The sequence below is a fragment of the Trichoderma virens genome (assembly GCF_000170995.1).
Source record: "Trichoderma virens Gv29-8 chromosome Unknown TRIVIscaffold_2, whole genome shotgun sequence".
NCBI classification, from domain to species: Eukaryota; Fungi; Ascomycota; class Sordariomycetes; order Hypocreales; family Hypocreaceae; genus Trichoderma; species Trichoderma virens.
In genome coordinates, this window is record NW_014013747.1 from 3,971 (window position 1) to 22,876 (window position 18,906).

At 41.3% G+C, this 18,906-nt stretch overlaps 4 protein-coding genes across 4 annotated transcripts; 1 reads left to right on the forward strand and 3 right to left on the reverse strand.

The window, feature by feature from the left end:
• Positions 1 to 2,020: 2,020 nt before the first annotated feature.
• TRIVIDRAFT_215156 (uncharacterized protein) lies at positions 2,021 to 2,756 on the reverse strand (the record flags this gene model as incomplete). The annotated part of the gene is made up of 1 exon (XM_014104655.1): positions 2,021 to 2,756. One exon carries the CDS (start codon positions 2,736 to 2,738, stop codon positions 2,073 to 2,075), a length of 666 nt encoding a protein of 221 aa, XP_013960130.1.
• Positions 2,757 to 6,024: 3,268 nt separating this feature from the next.
• TRIVIDRAFT_79618 (uncharacterized protein) lies at positions 6,025 to 8,784 on the forward strand (the record flags this gene model as incomplete). The annotated part of the gene is made up of 4 exons (XM_014104656.1): positions 6,025 to 6,364; positions 6,424 to 6,794; positions 6,848 to 8,250; positions 8,310 to 8,784. 4 exons carry the CDS (start codon positions 6,072 to 6,074, stop codon positions 8,742 to 8,744), a joined length of 2,502 nt encoding a protein of 833 aa, XP_013960131.1.
• Positions 8,785 to 12,580: 3,796 nt separating this feature from the next.
• TRIVIDRAFT_185525 (uncharacterized protein) lies at positions 12,581 to 13,513 on the reverse strand (the record flags this gene model as incomplete). Its single annotated transcript, XM_014104657.1, has 2 exons — positions 12,581 to 12,904; positions 12,981 to 13,513. The coding sequence occupies 2 exons, from the start codon at positions 13,409 to 13,411 to the stop codon at positions 12,901 to 12,903; spliced, it is 435 nt and encodes a 144-aa protein (XP_013960132.1).
• Positions 13,514 to 13,836: 323 nt separating this feature from the next.
• Positions 13,837 to 14,397, reverse strand: TRIVIDRAFT_218088 (uncharacterized protein; the record flags this gene model as incomplete). Its single annotated transcript, XM_014104658.1, has 2 exons — positions 13,837 to 13,988; positions 14,184 to 14,397. The coding sequence occupies 2 exons, from the start codon at positions 14,395 to 14,397 to the stop codon at positions 13,837 to 13,839; spliced, it is 366 nt and encodes a 121-aa protein (XP_013960133.1).
• Between the last annotated feature and the right edge of the window lie 4,509 nt (positions 14,398 to 18,906).

The following is an 18,906-nucleotide window of genomic DNA, read 5'->3' on the forward strand; positions in this document are numbered from 1 at the left end:
GATACTCCACAGCATCTTCCATTGCTTGCAGGCACCTGGGGAGCCAGAAGTCTGTTTCCCAAGACAAACCACAAGATTATGGGGCGATGGAAAAGGTGACAAATGTATTAATACAATCTACTTTTATGATGAAGTTTATTAATAAATATTGTCAGCGAATCCGGATGAGGAGCCTCAAAATGAGCCGACGATGTGGTGTCAACCCAAGGCAGTTATGTGGAGAGTGTGACTGTTCGTGGGAACAGAGGTCGCGGACAGGCCTACCAAGAACAAATATAGCTAACCAAGCCAGGCCAGATTTCGTGGTGTCAACCCCACTTAACCACGCTCTAGCCCACTGCAAAATTCCGCGCTACAGCTTGCAATGCGGTTTGCAAGCCAGCCACCACGGTGCCTAGAATTATGAACAGCTTAAAAGAGCATATATCTTGGTCAAACGCTCTAGGAATCACCTTCTTGGACCAATTTGCAGCCTTCCCAGGCTGGCCTGCTTGAGGAATTCGAGTAATAGTCCTACTTTCCTTTGATAGCGGTCATCGAAGAATCATTCACACATCACCTCTTGGTGCCAAGCGTTCTACTTTAATCCCGACAACTACCTAACTAGGTACATACAGTGGGGTGTCAAAAGTCTGGGTATTTTACGCTTTTTTTTTCCCGCGACGCGTTTTCGCGAATTACTTCAAACCACCAACTTTAAAAATTCATAGAAAATCGCTATGTTATCCAATCAACGCCGTTTTGGTACTGTAATATCCGGAAATCGTCAAAGAAATCAGGAAATTAATCCTGAATCGCGCGCAGCTATTATTTCCGCTGTTTTTTCCGGTCACAAAAGTGTAAGGTTGCACGCCAATTTCAGGTCCCGCAGACCACAATCCAAGGCATTTTAAATCGTTACAATTCAACAGGATCAGTATTCTCACAGCCCCGAAGTGGCCGGCCAAAGGCTATAACGCCTCGGAGCATTCGATCTATAGTACGTACGGTTCAACAGGACTTCCAAGGAACGAGAAAACAGCTTGCGTTTGAACTCCCCTTATTAGTAAGCGCTTCGACCATCCGACGAATTTTGAACTACGAAGGCATCCGCAAATGGCTGTCGAAAAAGAAGCCGTTTATAATATCAAAATCAGCAAAGCTTCGGCTTGCTTTTGCATAAAATTGGGAAGGAAATAAACAAAAATTAATGGCAGTATGTGTAATTAAAGTTAAGCAGTTTATCAAAGGTCTAACCGAGATTTCTAGTCTATCTTTTCCGACAAGTCTACAGTCCAGAATTTAAGTTCAAATCCCAGAACTTAAGTATAGAGATATTCCTAAGAAGCATACAATCTAAAGTATGTAAATAAAACCGCACATATTAAAGCCAAAATCTTAATAATAGTCTAGGAAGCAATCTTACGAGGGAAAAAAAAGTCAACTTTTCATCGTAACAGAGAACACGCCTGGGAGAAAACGAAGATTTAATTCTAAGCAGTATATTAATACCCTAAAGAAAGGCCTGTTTCTAATCTACGATGAAATGCGTTATTTCCAACAGGATAATACTTCTATTCATACAGCAAAGCGGGTTAAAACCTTCCTCCTCTAACATATTGTTTCTCTTCACGACTGGCCTCCTTACAGCCCTGATCTTAACCCCATTAAGCATGTATGGAATCTGCTGAAGCGAAGGTTTTTTGAAATATTCCCTTTTCTCTTCGATTCCAATAGAAATTTAGCGGAAATCGAAGAATTCAACGAACGCTTAGAGAAAGCATGGGCTACTATTACACAGGAGGAAATTCGAGGGTTGATTGATTCAATCCCCTGTAGGCTAGCAGAGTACAAGCGGCAAAGGGGTGGTATACTAAATATTAATCTACTTTCAAATAGAAACCGTAGCGACGCGAGAGAACAGATTGTAAGAGCAGAAACTGGATGACAAGGACTCATGGGCTTGCATGAGACAAAAGCTAAGCTTCAGAATGTACACGTGCCATAGGTTCATAGTTGCCCTTTTGGACTTTCCACCGGGCGTAATAAATGAATGAATGAATGAATGTAGCACTGATTGGGCGCGCCAGACTCTACGAGTTCTTTACCGGCCCGTAAAAGATCACTTTATCCCCGTTCTTCACCGCGCAAGTTGAACCAGGCGTAGTGTGAATGCTGAGTGCAGCTACACAAGGATCACCATTTTGCACAATACGGTGCTTACCGTTTCCCAATACAGAGTTCAATTGGAAACAAATTCGCACCGTAAAGATTTGGCCATCTTTCTGTCCCTTCTTGTTTCTCGACTCGTCTTCCAACTTCCAGTAAATCATTTCCGGGCCGTATTCCTCCCCCTCACACACTCCTGGTTTTACGCTTGAATCCCAACAAATTACATCTACCTTCCGTGCCATGATAACATCGCCACTGGAGTCGACAACACCACTGGAGTCCAGTTCATCATGCACGGCTTGACGTAGCTGTTCTGCACACGGATCGCCTTGACCATGACCGTGACCCACGAAACCGTCCAGGTCAATCCCCTGCGTGCCCAAGATACCGCATTGGGCTCGAATTTCCGCAGTTCCACGCACTTCGACTGGAAACTCTAGCACGAAATGCGTAAATCGTGTCATGTCCTCAATCCGAGGCAGATGAAAAGTAGCGACACGCGTCTCACCACCGATTCCAACATCTTTTCTCGCCAAACTGCGAGACACCCGTCCCTTCAATATGAAGACGCCTTTCACATCCTCCATGACAAAGTAATAAAGACGTCACAGGCTATGTTCTATTGTCACCCTAACAATAGTACCAACAACGATGTCTCAACAAAGCAGATGTCCGCTTCTCATGAGCACACAGGATAAGAAGAGAGGAAAGAGGGGAAGAACGAAAGTAGGCTGTCAAAGTCCCTCGTGCTCTTTATACTTTCGGCGCAAGTAGTGGGTAAACTCCATCGGTTACTACGTGCGTCCGTGACATACTATTGTCTGTGCAACCTGGCGCACACCTATTCGTGGGCCCGGATTCGACGGTGTAGTGCGTGGTGTCGTGCTTGGTGTGGCGCAAGCTCGGGTCAGCACTAAATGCAGCCCCACCTTCTATTGAATATTGACACTTTAGTCACAATACCTCCTGGGTCCGACGTATTATTCGAGTCGACGTTTTCTCTGTGCGCGGAAACATCTCGCAGCGAAATAGTGAAGCCGACTCCATAAAAGCAACAACGTGTGGGGATCCGTTCTGGCACAATAGCGGCAGACCAACAGGTTATGAAGGATGGTATTACGAGACCAGGCTTATATAGCATAGGCACGCAATTGATCTCGCATCTTTACATGTGGTGGGGATACATACTGTTCAGGCTAGGCAGCTGAGGAGAAGAAGGGTTCGCTTCGGCCAATTAGAAGCATAATGCTTGTCCTTGATGTGTGGTAGCTTGAGAAAAATGAAGCTGCCAAAAAGACTGCCTGGGACGAATGCCAATCACATTCCGATCGATTTGGACGCGCATCCACACAGGAAGGAAGTTGAGTGTCCCTGGATAGTGGTTGAACCTGGAAAATACTTTGGGTGGCACGAGAGATCTATGTTATGCTTTGGATCAAACAGTGGCCAAGAAGTTATCGAAGCTGTCCGTAGTTCATTGGTGATCATCAGGCCTGAGTTGCTGACAGATCTGATTGACTCATCACACGGATCAGGCCTCCGTTGGCTGCACAGTTACATCATAATATGCGGCGGGACGGTTGCTCGATGCTCAAAGAGCGTCCGACTTCATTCGTCGAGGAAGCCCTCTACTTCGATTGAGACCTGGCGAGTACGCAAGCCACGTCACATCACAATGCAACCTCAGCCAATTATTTCCACCACCTGACCGCAACGTGGCCAGCCCAAGATGTTCCGTGGTAATATACCATATTCAGCCTTCAAGGGCCCACAAAACCGGCTACTCAGAATTCTATACTTAGCTGTTGAAACGACCCTAGGCTGAGACTCTCCCACAACTCACAAAAAGCTGCAGTCGCCAAGCGCGACCCGGATAAAGTACTTTAGCTCCTTCCGTCTCGTTAGATCCTACTACTCTGTTCCCCGCCGACTATGTAAAAATCTGGTCCTTGTAAGGTTTGGTCACTGAAGACAAACCAACAGCTTGTGGAGCTGATTCTTCAGGCTCCGTCGATTTCTACAGTTGTAACCGAAATTAGTGTCCGGGTCTCATTATAGAGAGGGCGCCTATAGAGAGGCGCCTAATAGGGGGACGGGTTCGTACACAGACAGGTCCCTATTCTTAGTCAGCAACACACGCTGTAATATTCCCGCCTCAGCGCTAACCGCCTATAATTTCGCCGTTACAGCTATTAAGGGCTGTTGCTGTATTTTATCAGACAAGATTTTACACCTCTCCTATAGCCTTCTATATAACACTTACTACATATAGGTAGTCTTTTTACTGGCTTACTTAAAGATAGCTTATCCTAAAGCCCGCCCTAAATCTCATCTTAAAGTTCATCCTCTCATTCATCCTGCAATTTACCTTAAAACTCATCTTAAAGTTTGTTTAAAAGCTTATCTTAAGTCTGATTGTAATTTAATTTATGCTGATATAGCTCGTAATTATACTGAGAAAACCGGGATTTAAGACAGTGTTTATAAAGCCAGTTTTCACACTATTCTTCCTTTATAAGTATTAAAAATTAACAACCAGATTAAAATCGGTTATATAAGAATATAACCGTAGGTCGACCAGATTTACCAATAGTTGACCGTCTGATGATAAACATAAAGCCTCGAGCTGCTGCCCATATATTAATATCCACAAATAAAGCTTCTTACAATACATACCATCGCTGAAGCAGAAGGCTATTGTAAGGGAATAAAACCTAATTAAAATCCATTACTTTATGCAGGCAAATGTAATAGCGGGGTTACAGGCGGTCAGCGCTAAGGCGGGAATATTACAGCAAGTGTTGCTGACTAAGAATAGGGCCCCGCCCCCCCATTAGGCGCCTGGTTACCGGCGGCGCTTACATAAATCCCACGGGTACCTGTGGCTCTATTGGATCCCTATTTAGAGGCTATTCTCTAGTTAAGTGTTCAGTATCTATCAGTAAACGGGGGCACGCAATCGATCCGACGATTGGTTCAACACATAATGAATGCAATTCGGTCAACCTTGCAGCCACACACGATACGGTCAATTCGCATCACCCTCTCAAAGGCAGCTACGGGCACCGCGATCCTATTTATCTTACAGCAGTCGCGGTTACCCCTGAATCTAGCGGGTCTCAGTTTATCCGACGATCTCGGGCGGTACATAGCACAGTGTTCTGACCACTGTACCTATTTCATCTTGCCCGTTGACAGTATCCTATCTACAGCAACTGAAGCGATGCCTGCCGTTGGGCACAGGATAGTAGTTGTTGGCTAGTAATTAATTGTATGCTTTAGTTGGCATCTAGTCTTCCGGTCGCAAACGCAAATTTGATAGTAGCTCTTACTGCTCGCATGTCTGGTTTCCAGTCGTCCTTATCTGATCGTGTTTTTCCTCCGAGATAGAAGGATAAAGCTATTCTACAGTACCTTTCGCTGCTATGTATGTATTGTATTGTATGTCAGTAGCAGGCTAACTGCCTTATTACCTTAATCTAAACAGGTGCTCAGGCCTAGGGACTTAGACTAAAAATAGGGGACCCATATCACCCGCAGAGAGCTTTTCATAAGCTTTATCAAGGAAGCATCAAGCTGCCAGAAATGCCCAGTCAAAGACGAAGGAATAGACAAATTATAAGCTGCCCTAATGTTCATCATTATAGCAATCGCGTATGAATTCAATACATGCATATTAGTACACCTGTACATAAAGCTTAGTACAGGTTGATGTACTTACACAGCATATCTAAGCGTACTGCTCCATAGTAGCTACGTTACCTGACTTTCTTCCTCTAGTGCATACCATTGTGACAACTTCTCAGCTGTACCCCTCTTCGCAGGCCAAGCACGTCCCGCTTTTTCAATGTCCCACGTTCCCCTCAGACCGGATAGAGGTAGAACGAAGCAGAAGCAGCGTTCTCGTTATCATTTAAGCCATGGATGTCGAGACGCAGTCATGGATCGAGAACTCGGCGCGGAGCATCTGCGCGACCTGCAAATCCATTCCGTTTGACCGTCTACCGTCCGAGGAGGAGCCTGCGTATCCCCACCATGAGTCGCTAGCTAATCTGGAGGCATCTGCTCGCAGATGTCGACTCTGTCAGCTCTTGCATCACTCGATCAAGGACCTCCAGGCATGCATCGACGACGAGACATCCGAGGGCGTATTTGCTGCCGATGCTGCGGTGTCGGCTGCGGCCGAGGAGAACAACTATGAAAGAGCATCTGTGTATGTTTGGCTCTCCGTAATTTTACCGTGTCTGCTGGATTCACACTTACACGTTATAGTTGCTTTCTGCAGGACACTCAGCGTTGGCAGTCGCTGCGTGTCTTCGCCGATGGCAAGTTGGAGGCGACAGATCTTGGAAAGCGTCTGATGGAGAACCCTGGTACACTTGAGCTTGCAAAATATGGAATATCTACCGCCCCTCCGACAAAAGAAGCCAGCCCCGCCCACGACAAAGCTCGTCCCTGGCTGTACGGTAACTGGTATCTTTTGGCTCAGCCGGAATCGCGGCTCCTGGACGCAACGTTCAAGTTGCAGTTAGTGGGGATTGGAGTCCGCATCTCCAAGCTACCCTTCATGCACGATTGCAAAACCTACGGGAGGAGGGCAACGCATCTGAGAGGCAGCTCTCTACGTGTGTTTACCGACGAAGGTGTGTATGTCATGCCATCCGAATGAAGCCTGCAGCTGAGACGTGATGACTAGCTGATCCTGCGGCAAGGCATGTTCCTGGGAGGCTGCGAGAAATGTTTCCTGCATCCAGGAAGGCCTTCGAGCGTCTCGGCAAGTGGATAGAGAACTGCAGTCACTTCCACGACTGCGTCTCTCCAACCCCTCCGTCTATGCCAACGCGCGTCCTGGATCTTGGGAGTGACTGCATGAGCTCCCAAACGATTAAGCTTTTAGACACACATGGTCGATCAGGGAGATACGTCGCTTTGAGCCACTCATGGGGAAGAACGAACTATCCGTTCACGACGACAAGGGTAAACTTGCAGTCTCGTCAAACCAGGATTCGGCCCGATGAGCTCCCACCGACCTTCTTCGATGCAGTACGGGTCTGCTGGCAGCTCGGGGTCCGCTATCTCTGGATAGACTCGCTTTGTATCATACAGGATGACCCGTCAGATTGGGACAACGAAGCCCCACGCATGTCGGATGTTTACTCACACGCATGGCTCACCATCTCCGCATTGACAGGCCTAGGCTCTGATGCGGGGATCTTCCCGCGTATGCGCATGTTCGAATACATCTCAATGGACAATCACTCGACTGGGTTCACAAGCACACGCGATTTCCGCGATTTTGCTGAAGTATACACCAACTTGTCATTTCGTCAAACGTCTAAGCTATGGTTTGGACGAGAGTGGCTGCCCGCTTCCAGCGCGAACCGGCCTCGCGTGTACTCGATTGGAAATTATGGTGAACAGCATGATCCTCTGCTGCTGGAACCGTTATCTTCGAGGGCATGGACACTGCAAGAGAGGCTTCTAGCACGGAGGACAGTCCATTACGGAAAAGAACAAATGTACTGGCAGTGTTGTACTTGCTTTGAATCAGAGGATGGCACCAGGTTTGACCCAAGAACATTCTCCCTTGACTCAATTCTTGAGCAACAACGCGAGAAGCTCGATGTCGAGACCCCGTACATCTCGTTCAAGCGAGTATTCGAGCCTAATCAGCAGCAAAGCCCTGGCCGAAGGAAGGGCGGATGGCTTGAAGTAGTCATGGGCTATACAATGCGTCGACTAACATACGCAGCCGACAAACTACCGGCTCTGTCGGGAGTTGCAAAGCAGCTTGCATCTCAAACAGGCGATACATATCTAGCGGGGCTATGGAAGAGCCATTTGTTTGAGGAACTGTGTTGGAGAGTTCTCACACCGGCTGATCTCTCTGCATACTACAAACTTTGGGGAATCAGGGAGGAAGCTCGAGTCACGAAACCTGCTTATCGGGCTCCGACGTGGTCTTGGGCTGCGATTGATGCTCCGGTTGACTTTCCGGTTGTCCAGCAGAAGTTTCTGGCGGCACAGCTTGTGGATTTTAAGATTACGACAGGCGCTGATCCATTCGGCCGCGTTACTGATGGCTATATTGTCCTTCGGGTAAGTTCTCCTGTTGGTGTGTTTGTTGTAGATATGGAGATGCTGATGTGGACTATAAGGCTCCGATGTTTGACGTGCAGCCCAGAAGTTTGGGCGAGCACCCTGACTGGCCTGATCAAGAGGAGCAGGCCACCGACTCGCTTCTTGAAGAAGGCCTGAAGGAGGACTGGCCCGACTGTACCGCGGTGAAGATCATGCTCCCAGACCGTGGTGGCGAGGTTTCGTGCGGGCTCGCCGCTTTCGACCATGGGCCTGTGTTTCCCTGCCATGCACTCTTTATTGACTCGTCCAAGTCGCTTCTGCTAAAGGCGTCGTCGGAGCGTGATGGCTATGAGCGAGTCGGCCTGGCACGGTTTGCATGGTCATGGCCCCAGGTCTTGGAATTTCTCACACCATCGGGTCAGGACCCTGAGGAATGTTTGATCACGTCGAACAAGGACCCATCTGGTCCAATAAGGCCACATCATAAGCGCTCTGAAGTGGTTATATACTAGAACACTATCAGGTAAAGATCTAGACCTTTGCATTGGGAGTCGATCCTGCATTTTTAAGGACCCAGCTGTATGATAATAGCATTTTAGGTGTTTACATATAGCTCAACTTGGTATGCAAAAGGAAACGGGCTTAGTACTATTTTTTAAAATATGTACAGTGGGGATTCAAAAGTGACGAGCAACCCCACCACAAGTCGCGACCGCGTCGCGTTTTTTAATTATCTCATGACATCCCTTCTTCCTTCAACTTAATTTTTCTCAACAACCATGTCTCCAATTACTCCAAGAGTTGAATATAGTCCTCATAAGCGGACTAGGGTTGCATTAAAAAAAAAAAAATTTAGGCTATGCTGCCCATCGCATCGCGTTTGAAGGAGTGTCACAAGGCTCTGTGTTCGGCATTACTCAACGCTACGAAGTGCAGAAAAGTGCACAATCTTTGTTATGAAAATATGAGCTTCAAGGTCCAAAAATAGTTTGTGCTAGCCCAGTCTGTCAAGGGATAAAAAGCTCTCGCTCGCCTAGGCACCAAGTTGGTTTGGGTGGTGATGGAACGGCACAACCAGGCCTCCGCAATTCCGCTGCCGCCGCCTCTACCCGTTGGTATGACTTTCAGTAAACCAACGGGTAATTGAATCCGCTGGGAGATGTCTCCTTTTATATGTTGGGTGCTTATTCCCTTGACTACGCTTAGCTTTTTATTAAAATATATTCCTGTTTACGTAATTGAATAGGAAACCTTGACTTCTTCTATTTTGAAAACCCCGTTGGTGGCATTTTTGCGGGAGCCCATAGGTTCGCGGTACCCGCGAATTTAAAATTCCACGGGTACCGCGAAAATGACTAAGCACATCGTGTCCCGCCACGCCAAATATTTAACTGCACCGACCGCGACCCAGAAGTTACATGCAATGTCCATAAAATTAATTGCTACCCTTTTACTACGATATAATCTTCTACAGTAATGCTAGCTGAGTGTAAAGTATTTCGTTGCCTACTGTCAGTTTCTATTCTCTTCCAGATCTTTGTTACACCTCTTCTTGTAGTCGATGGATTGGTCCTCATTTCCATCGCAACTTGGGCTTCGATCCGCTCGTCCTCTGCCTTGCTCCAGTCCAGGTATGCCATCATTTCCTCTTTCGTCCATTCTCTGGACCTCGATGATGTAGAAAAGCGTCTGGACATTTGCTTGTAGTCCAGGCACCACTCGTAGCTCTCCTTATTATACCTCAGTGGAAGCCCTATTGCCCTACGATATTGTTGATTGGTCTTGATGCTTCCAGCAGGCTGCGCTGCATACCACGCACTTCTTGCGGCTACATACCTTTTATAGATAGCCTGTGGGGTGTTGTACTTAGGTGGCACTGTTGTTTGTGGATTAGGCAAACGAGGCGCCTCGCCAACGGGACTTCCCGACAGCTGAAGGTTTCTGGTGGGCGAGTCCAGCCTGACCATTTGGCAACGAGAGGCATTAGCCATTGGCAACTCTACTGCAGCAGGTGAAGATTGAGTAAGAGGGGAGCATGGGGCAGCAGAGGATTCCGCTGAAACGCCGCGGACCACAGCCAGCGACACATCTCCTTGCGCCTTTTCCGATGGCTCTTTTACTGCATTAGCTAACAGTGGAATTAACTGTGGCTCCGGATTCGCACTCTGTGCTAAAACCGACTGCGATTGTGGCTTTGGAGCTAGAACTTTTTCTTGGAGCAATCCTTGGAATCTTATTGGACAGGACTTTGCTGTCCTGGTGTGCCCAACCGCATGGCATCTACTGCACGTAGGCGGCGCCTTAGGCACCATCTCGACGCTCTTAAAAGCGCTAGGCTCTCTCCGAGTACTCTGTTTGGGAATATTGGAGTCTTTTAGCATCGGCTTAAATCGTTGGCGAGGCTCTAAAAGCAGCTGCGGAGCTCCGTTGCGTTGTAAATGCCAGTGTGGGTGAAAATGTTCAAGGGTCAGAACTTGGCCTTGCTCTTGTAGAGACTTCAGAGTATGTAGGCACGGCAGTCCGTGGGATTTGGTGAAAGCCCCGGTGCAAATAAGCGATGGGGGAGGGTCTCTCCTGCTTAGCAACTTCCGTTGCTCCTCTACTTTTCTCAGGGCTTCATGAGATACCCAACCACGTACTGCATCGTAAAGCGGTTCCGACAGTTCTATTGGAGTTCGAATTTGCTGCCGGGTTTGATTAGACCTCAGCTCCGATAGCTGGTTAAGCAGTGTATGTTTGATAGCTCTCCAAGCTTCGAAGAGGTCTAGTGTAGACTTCTTGAGATGAGATTTCATCAATGCGTGTATGCCCTCAACTCTTGAAGTGGCAGTATTGCCAAAATGGGCATGCTGATCTACCTAAGCCTTTATAAGCTTCTCTTTGTACTGTTTAAGCCAGAAAGTTTTAATATACCCAACCTGTTTAAGGTATTCCGGTAAATATTTTTTCTTAAACTGTGTCACCCGATCCTTAAATGCTTCCTTATTAGGTGCGCCTATGATTAAGTGCCAGAATTGGTAGAACTTAACCCATTTATTTGCCTCCAGGGTGTCGTTTGTTGCTAGGTCGACAGAGTCCGATTGGCCCTGGCGTATAAAAGCCGGCTGGCAGTAGCGAAGGACTGCTTTGTTGGTATGCAAGAGGCAGAGAAGTGAGTAAGGCGTGGGGAAGGCGTGGGGAAGGAGACTGCAACAGCGTTCATGCAGGCCATGCAGCGATCCGTGAAAATAACAGAGGGGAGTCTATTGCAATAGTGTTCGTAAAGTGACCTCAACCGATTTAATGCCTATAAAAAGTCGCCTTCGATTTCACCACTAAGAATGCAAAAGCTATGCAAAAAGACCGTTGGCAGGCATCAACTCCAATCATGTCGAGAAGCGGCATGCTATGTTTGTTTGTCTTGTAAGTGCAGTCTAGTAAGAGTACATCCGGGTAGGCATGAAGATATGGCATGGAGTCTGGATGAGCAAATAAGACAGCAGTAACCCGGCCGTCTTGACTAAATTGTATTCGACTCCAGAAGCCTTCTTGATCAAGTTGGCTCGCTAGTGCATGGACAGAGCTCTGCCCTTCGTAAACTTCCCTCTGAGTCGCTGCAATTCCGTTGTAGATATCTTGCTGGGTAGTAAGTGAATTACAATTTTGCCTTATAAATGTCCGGATGTCCTTTGGAGCTATGCCAGCATTTGATAGACGTGATAAATTTTCGGCGTCATCTGCAGTCAACTTGCGATGTGCTGGGTGAGCAGAAGGGTGTTGGCTAGGTGTATGGTTATGCTGAGAGAAGCGTGGGTCCGGGCGATATTTCACAGCCCAAAAGGTCCTGTCCGCCGACTCTTTAGCCAATATAGAAAACTTACAGTTCGTCCCCCGAGTTGCTGTCTTTCGTTGGCGTTCTATTGACGCACTTGGGGGGCGACAGGACCGATCACATGCGTACGTAACCGTTTGTCTGCCGCCCATAGCTCTCGTGGATTTGCCAGTTGTAAAGGCGTAGCCCCGTGGCGCTGCCTACGCATTAATCGCTCTAAAAAGGTCATCGCGAGATGCATAATTGAGTTTTGGAGGCAAGCAATTATAGGCAAACGACTTTATTAAACCGAATAGGGAATGACTTTTCTGTTTTACATATTGATTTTTCGATCGGGCGTTTGTAAGTGAATGCTTGTGTAGCAACGCGAACTCAGTTCATGACGCGGTCCTAAGAATGCTTAGTCATTTTCGCGGTACCCGTGGAATTTTAAGGATGGAAATGGATGCACGGACCATCCATTTCCACGGCGTGGATGCGTGGACCGTGGACGTGGAATGGATCGCCAGCCTGACTTACTCGTCGCATCTCCATCTTCCGACCACGATAAGTTGGTATATAGTCATCAAAACAGCTATTATGACCCTTATGGGCTTATTGCTGCCATTGGTTGGTTGCTAAATTAGCTCTGACGATCGTCAAAAAGTTCGCCAGCTTTTAGCAAAGCATTCACCCCGTCAAGACCGCTTGTTTCATAAGTATGAGAACTGGATAGCGGCTCGTCTGCTGAGGTCATTATTACATCGCTATCGCTTGTCTCCTCGACTCTCATGTGCTGCAAAGCCGAGGACGCGGTTTGAAATCCTTAGCGGCCTATATTAGCTGCATTTCTATTCAAGCTTTTCATGTTCAAAGGATTAGGTACCATATCCCTTAGGCCCTTGGTATTGACCGACCAAAGGCTGACCTTCCCCGCTCGACTGGACTAGCAACCTAGCTAGCTGTATATAACGGATCTTCATCTCGGCGGTGAGGCATTTGATTTTGGGCTGATAGAAGCACATGGATTGGTAACGATCCTTCGCTCAGTCTACGACCAGCTCTGCCCGATGCCACCGTCGGGACACTGCTGCCGCTTGACGATGACTCGTGGTGAAGAGCTGGTACTGATACTAGCGGCAATGCATGTTCTCCTTGAAACGCAGATGGCCTGTGATGAGTGGTTGTAAATGCGTGGGCGAGTCCCACAGTCTCGATCACGGGGCCGTCTAATCTTCCTTGCCAAATGGCCAGCATATTGGAAAGCGATGGCAGATGTTGCTGCTGCTGTTGTGGCATGTCGGCTTGATGTGGTATCATTTGTGTTATCCCTCTTGATGATGAAGAGCCTCGCCGTAAGTGGCCTGAATTGCTGCCTCTCTTAGGCATGTCGACTTCAAAGTAAGCCGATGCTGGAGATGGGATAGGGGCTATTGAGAAATGATGTGATTCTGGGCCAGACAAAATTGAGTTGACGCTGTTTTGCCGAGGATTTGGAGACTCGCGAGATTCGCTATCTCGCGTTCTCTCACTACTGCTACCACTCGCCGTTGAAGTTGTAAGATGCTTGATGTGTAGATTTTAACGGTGAAGAACTCTGATATGGCTCATGATTGTGCTGAGCAGTGATGGATAGAAACGTATTGAAACTGAAACAGAGCTCAGTATCAGTTTCAGTCACTGAAACGGAGGTCTGTTCCGGTTTCGTTTCATATGTTTCATATGTTTCAATACAATTCCTGAGCCTCCCCGAGAAGCAGCGTATAAACACGCTGTAAACTGGAGAGCTTGGCCAACTATCTAGATACTTCATTCTAAGCTAAATCGCTGTCACAAAGCTCTCTATCGGTGGCGCCCTTATTGCGCGGTTTGTCGTGGTCAGGTTCCGCATCGTTCGATTCGCGAAGTGGGGCTGACATTTTGAAGTCCCGAGGTTCTGAGTTGGGCTCGGCAGTAAAAGAGCGCTCTAACTAGAATTTTGCAGCATTTTAAAGATGAACTATTAAGATATAAATCAGAGAGTTGGACTGTGGCATTTAAATAGGGAGTTTTCACGACATTTATACCTTGTGCTGAAACTTAGTGAAACTCCGAAACTGAAACGGCAAGGCGTTTCAGTGAAACGATACAGAGCACAGTTTCATATCATATGAAACTGTACCTGAAACGACTATGTTTCTATCCATCACTGCCCAAATGTCGAGCGCAGTAGGGGTCCGGGCGCGTTTTCTATACACCGTAGGAGAGGATGATTCTGAGAGGTGAGAAGACTCCCCAGTGGTGTCTGCATCCTCGACGAGATTCTCTGTCAAGGCAAAGTAGTCGTCGTTGACAGAGACAGTGAGTGGGTTTGTATTAGAGGCCAGGATGTGCATGGCGATGGCTAACAAGGGCCAAATTCAGCCCTGCACCAGCCAATAATATCCATAGTCTGGCCGTTGACTCCACTTTAATTAATCGTTGAAACTTAATTAATCCTGGGCGGCTCGATTCAGATAATTAATCCAAACCTCGGATTCAGATTCAATGAATCACTAATTAATCGCCCCGATTAATTACATCACTGGAACCAGGGGAGACAGCAGAGACTTCAGACAAGGGAGAGAACTATTCAGCAAGTAGAATTTAGTGGATGGGAAGGTATAGATGCTCTCCAGAAGCTCCACTATCTTGCAGTCTGGGTCCGAAGCTCTCCAATCCATAGCGATTACTGGCGTGAAGCTGTAGGTCGCAGTCTCGGGATTGACAATGCAACACGGTGGTCATCATGGTATAAAGTTATTAATGTCGCCCTCGATAAGAAGGTGCAGATTGTCCAGTTTATAGTAGACCATGATAAGGACATTGGCTGTGCTAATCTTCTAACGGGCGCTGACTGGGATATACTGTTAAAAACATATACTTTCCTCCAGCCCTTTACTGAAGCAATTTTAATAACAGAAGGCGATAAAGCGAGCCTCAGTAGTACACACGGCTGATGGATGGTTTTCTTAGCCACTTTGAGAAAGCGAAGGTATACAATTTCTGCCTTTAGTAAAGAAATAACCCTTAGATAGATATAGGTATGTTAATATCACCTGTAATATAGATATTAAAGGTAATATTAATGTAAAAGAGAAAAATATATTTAATATTAATGTAATAATATAATATATTTAATATTTATATATTAATATAATATATTTAATATTTATATAATAATATAATATAATATTTAATATTTTTATAAAAATATAATATATTTAATATTAATATTAATATAAAATTTTAAAATTTAATTAATTAAAAGTTAATAATATTATTTTAATTTAATTTATTATTTAAATTTATATTTATATTAATTTTTATAATATTATTATTTAAAAAAAAATTATTAATTTTTATTAATATTATATTAATAAAAATATTAAAATTATTTATATTATTAAATAATTTATTAATAATTAAAATTTTTATTTAAAGTTTTATAAATTTATTAAATTATTTATAAAATAAAAATAAAATACTATTAAATATTTTTTTAAATATTAATAAAATAATAATATTATATTTTTTTTAAATTTTATAAATATTATTAATAATAAAAATATATTATAATTTATTTTAATTATATTTAATATATTTATTTTATTTTAAAAAATTTAAAAAAAAATAATATATATTAAAATATTATTAAATATAATATAATATTTAAAAAAAAGTTAAATATAACTTTTTAATTTATAATATTATTAAAGTAAATAATTAAAAAATTTTATATAAAAAAATATTATTATTAATTAAATTATTATAGTTAAATAAAAATTATTTAATTAATTATTATTTAATAAAAAGATTATTTAATAAATTATATTATAAATTTTAATATATAATATTGTTAATTTTTAATTATAAATTTACTTTTTTATTTTAAATATTATTATAAATGGTAAAGTTATATAATTAAATTATAATATTATAAATTTTATATAAAAAATAATTTATTATTATTTAATAAAATTTTTTAATATATAGTTTATTATTTTAATTAAGTTTTAATTCCTTTTTAAATTTTATTTTATTTAATTTATATTTTTTAATATTATTATATTATATAATATATTATAAAATTATATAAATAGTTAATTATTAAATATATTAATTATAATTTTAAAAATAATAAAAAATATTTTTTTAATAAAATAAATAAAAAATCTATAATAATAAGTTAATAATCTAAATAATATAGTAAATTTAATAATATTTAAAGTTAAAAGTAATTTTAAATTATTAATTAAATATTATAAAATAAAAAATATATATTTATATTATACTTTAGTTTTAATAAAATAAAAAAGTAATTTAAATAAATATTATTTAAGGTAATATTATTTTTTATATAATAACTTAAGTAATTAATTATATTATATATTTTTAAAATATTTATAATAAATAATAATTAATATTTTTTATTATAATTATAATAATATTTTAATATTATTAAAAAAAGCTTTTTTAAATTAATATTTATTATGTATTTATTAAATATATATAATAAAAACTTTATAATAATATAATCAAAGGCTGGGGCATAGCCTTTTATTGAACCAGCTGTTACAGCATTGAACCTCTCATTTTGATATTAAATTTAATTTCCATAATAATATAATAATATTTAAAATTTTAAAAAAAAAAAAAATTTAAAATAAATTTTTTTAATATAATTTTTAATTAAAAATAATATAAATTAAAAATTATAATAATATATTATATAATAATATTATAAATATTTAAAAAAAATTTTATTAATAATAAAATTAATTATAAATATAAACTATTATAATTTATTTTATTTAATATTTAAAAATATAAATTTTTAATATATTAAAAAATTAATTATTTTTTATATATATTTTTTAATAATTAAAAATATAATAAAAAAATCTAATAATTAAAAAAAATATATATATATATTAAATTATAATTATTTATATATTTTTTAATTATATAAATATTTAAATTATTATTAATAATTATAATTTTTATATTATTAATTATATATATATAATATTATTATATATAATAAATAATATTATTTTATTTTATATTATATTATAATTTATTATTTAAATAATATAAATATTTATATATAATTTAATTAATTATTTTATATTTATTAAAATATTTAAAAACTTTTTTATTTAAATATATTAATTAAAAAAAAGTTTTAAAATTAAAAAAATAATAATATAATTTTAAAAAATATTAATTTTAAAATAATATTTATTATAAATAATTAAATATTATTAATATTTTATTAAAATAATATTATAACATAAACAAAAAAATTTTCTAAATAAAATAAAATATTATATTATAAAATAAAATAATTATAAAAATATATTTTTAAAATAAAAAAATTTAATATTTAATTTATTAATAAAATTTAATTAATTATTTAAAAAATATTTTTATATTAATATTAACTATAATATTAAAATAAAAAAAAAACTTTACTTAATATTATATATAATATTAAGTAATATAGTAATATAGTAAAGTTAATATTAATATAGTGTATTAATATACCTATATCTGAGATCCCCTTATACCTTACGAGTATAGGTACGAAGAATACCACATACGGGCTGGCTGATAAACGGCGCTACAATGCGACAAAATTATTTGTATGACATTTATGATATATGTGTTACGTTCCGTTATACCGTAGCGCCAACAGGGCAAAAGATTAGGCCAATAATCGCAATTATAGCAACTATTGTAACGGAACCAGCTATTTATAAGGGATTACTGTTACGATTGAACGGGTCGTAACAATATGTAACAGTCATTTTACATATCGTAATTTAATCGGCATGAGGCACCTTTCATCTCCCTCGCCTCCACTGAATCCAACACCCGACTGCGTAGCCAAAAATCTTGTCAATCCACCGCTCAAGTCGAGAATAACTCTCTTCAAAATATTCTGTTTGTAGGGTCAACCGATTAGGCATTTCAATGAGTCAGTATTATTCGCAGAATCTGATTGTGCTGCAAGGGTTATCGACTGGTAACACTGATTGATTCAGCACGTGGTAGAAGGGAGAATTAGATTTGCATATTATATTGTAGCACCAAACAAGAGCTTGTGCAACATTTCAATTTTGTTAATCCGGCGACATAACTGGCTGGCGGTTGCTGCACATTGTGAAACCATTGAGGGGCTCTGTGCTCCCTTGCAGAACTGCTTGCATAGGCATTGGTAAATCCTTCGGGCAGCCCTCCACAGCAAACGAGGAGTATTCTCTGATCCGTGAATCAGATTACAGAAATTTGCACGGGGCGCGTATACCCGATCGAAAGCACACTCCGTGAAACCCGTGGATCGATGAATGCTTTGGCGATCTAGCATTCTGTACCATTAAGTTGCTGTTCCCATGTCCAGCTTCAGCTGCACTTTTATCAGATTTATATTACCATGCACACGGTCACGCTCCAAGGGTTACATTGTGGCTGTTTGAGCTCCCACAACTCGCTTATTCAACCAGTAGCCCTAGCTAATGCAACTGAAAATGTGTTGGTTCCTTGACTGGGTGAATATTGCCAAGCTTCGGCTTGCTATGGAGGAGATAGCATCCGACACCGTTTCCTAGGTCTTATGTTGCACCATTTATAAGTTCTCAATGGAAGCCATATTCAAATACAGGTGAGCTGTATTCCTATAAAACCAACTTCGCCCTCGGCAGAGATGCTCCTCGGCGGGTACCTCATTTAAAGTCAGTACGGCACATATGTGGAGACATTCTTGCAGCTGGCACATCCTCCCTTAAACGAAGCTTCGCCCATCACGATTCTTCAACTTTACATCCATTTGCCAACTTCGTACCAGAAAACGGAGTATAGGG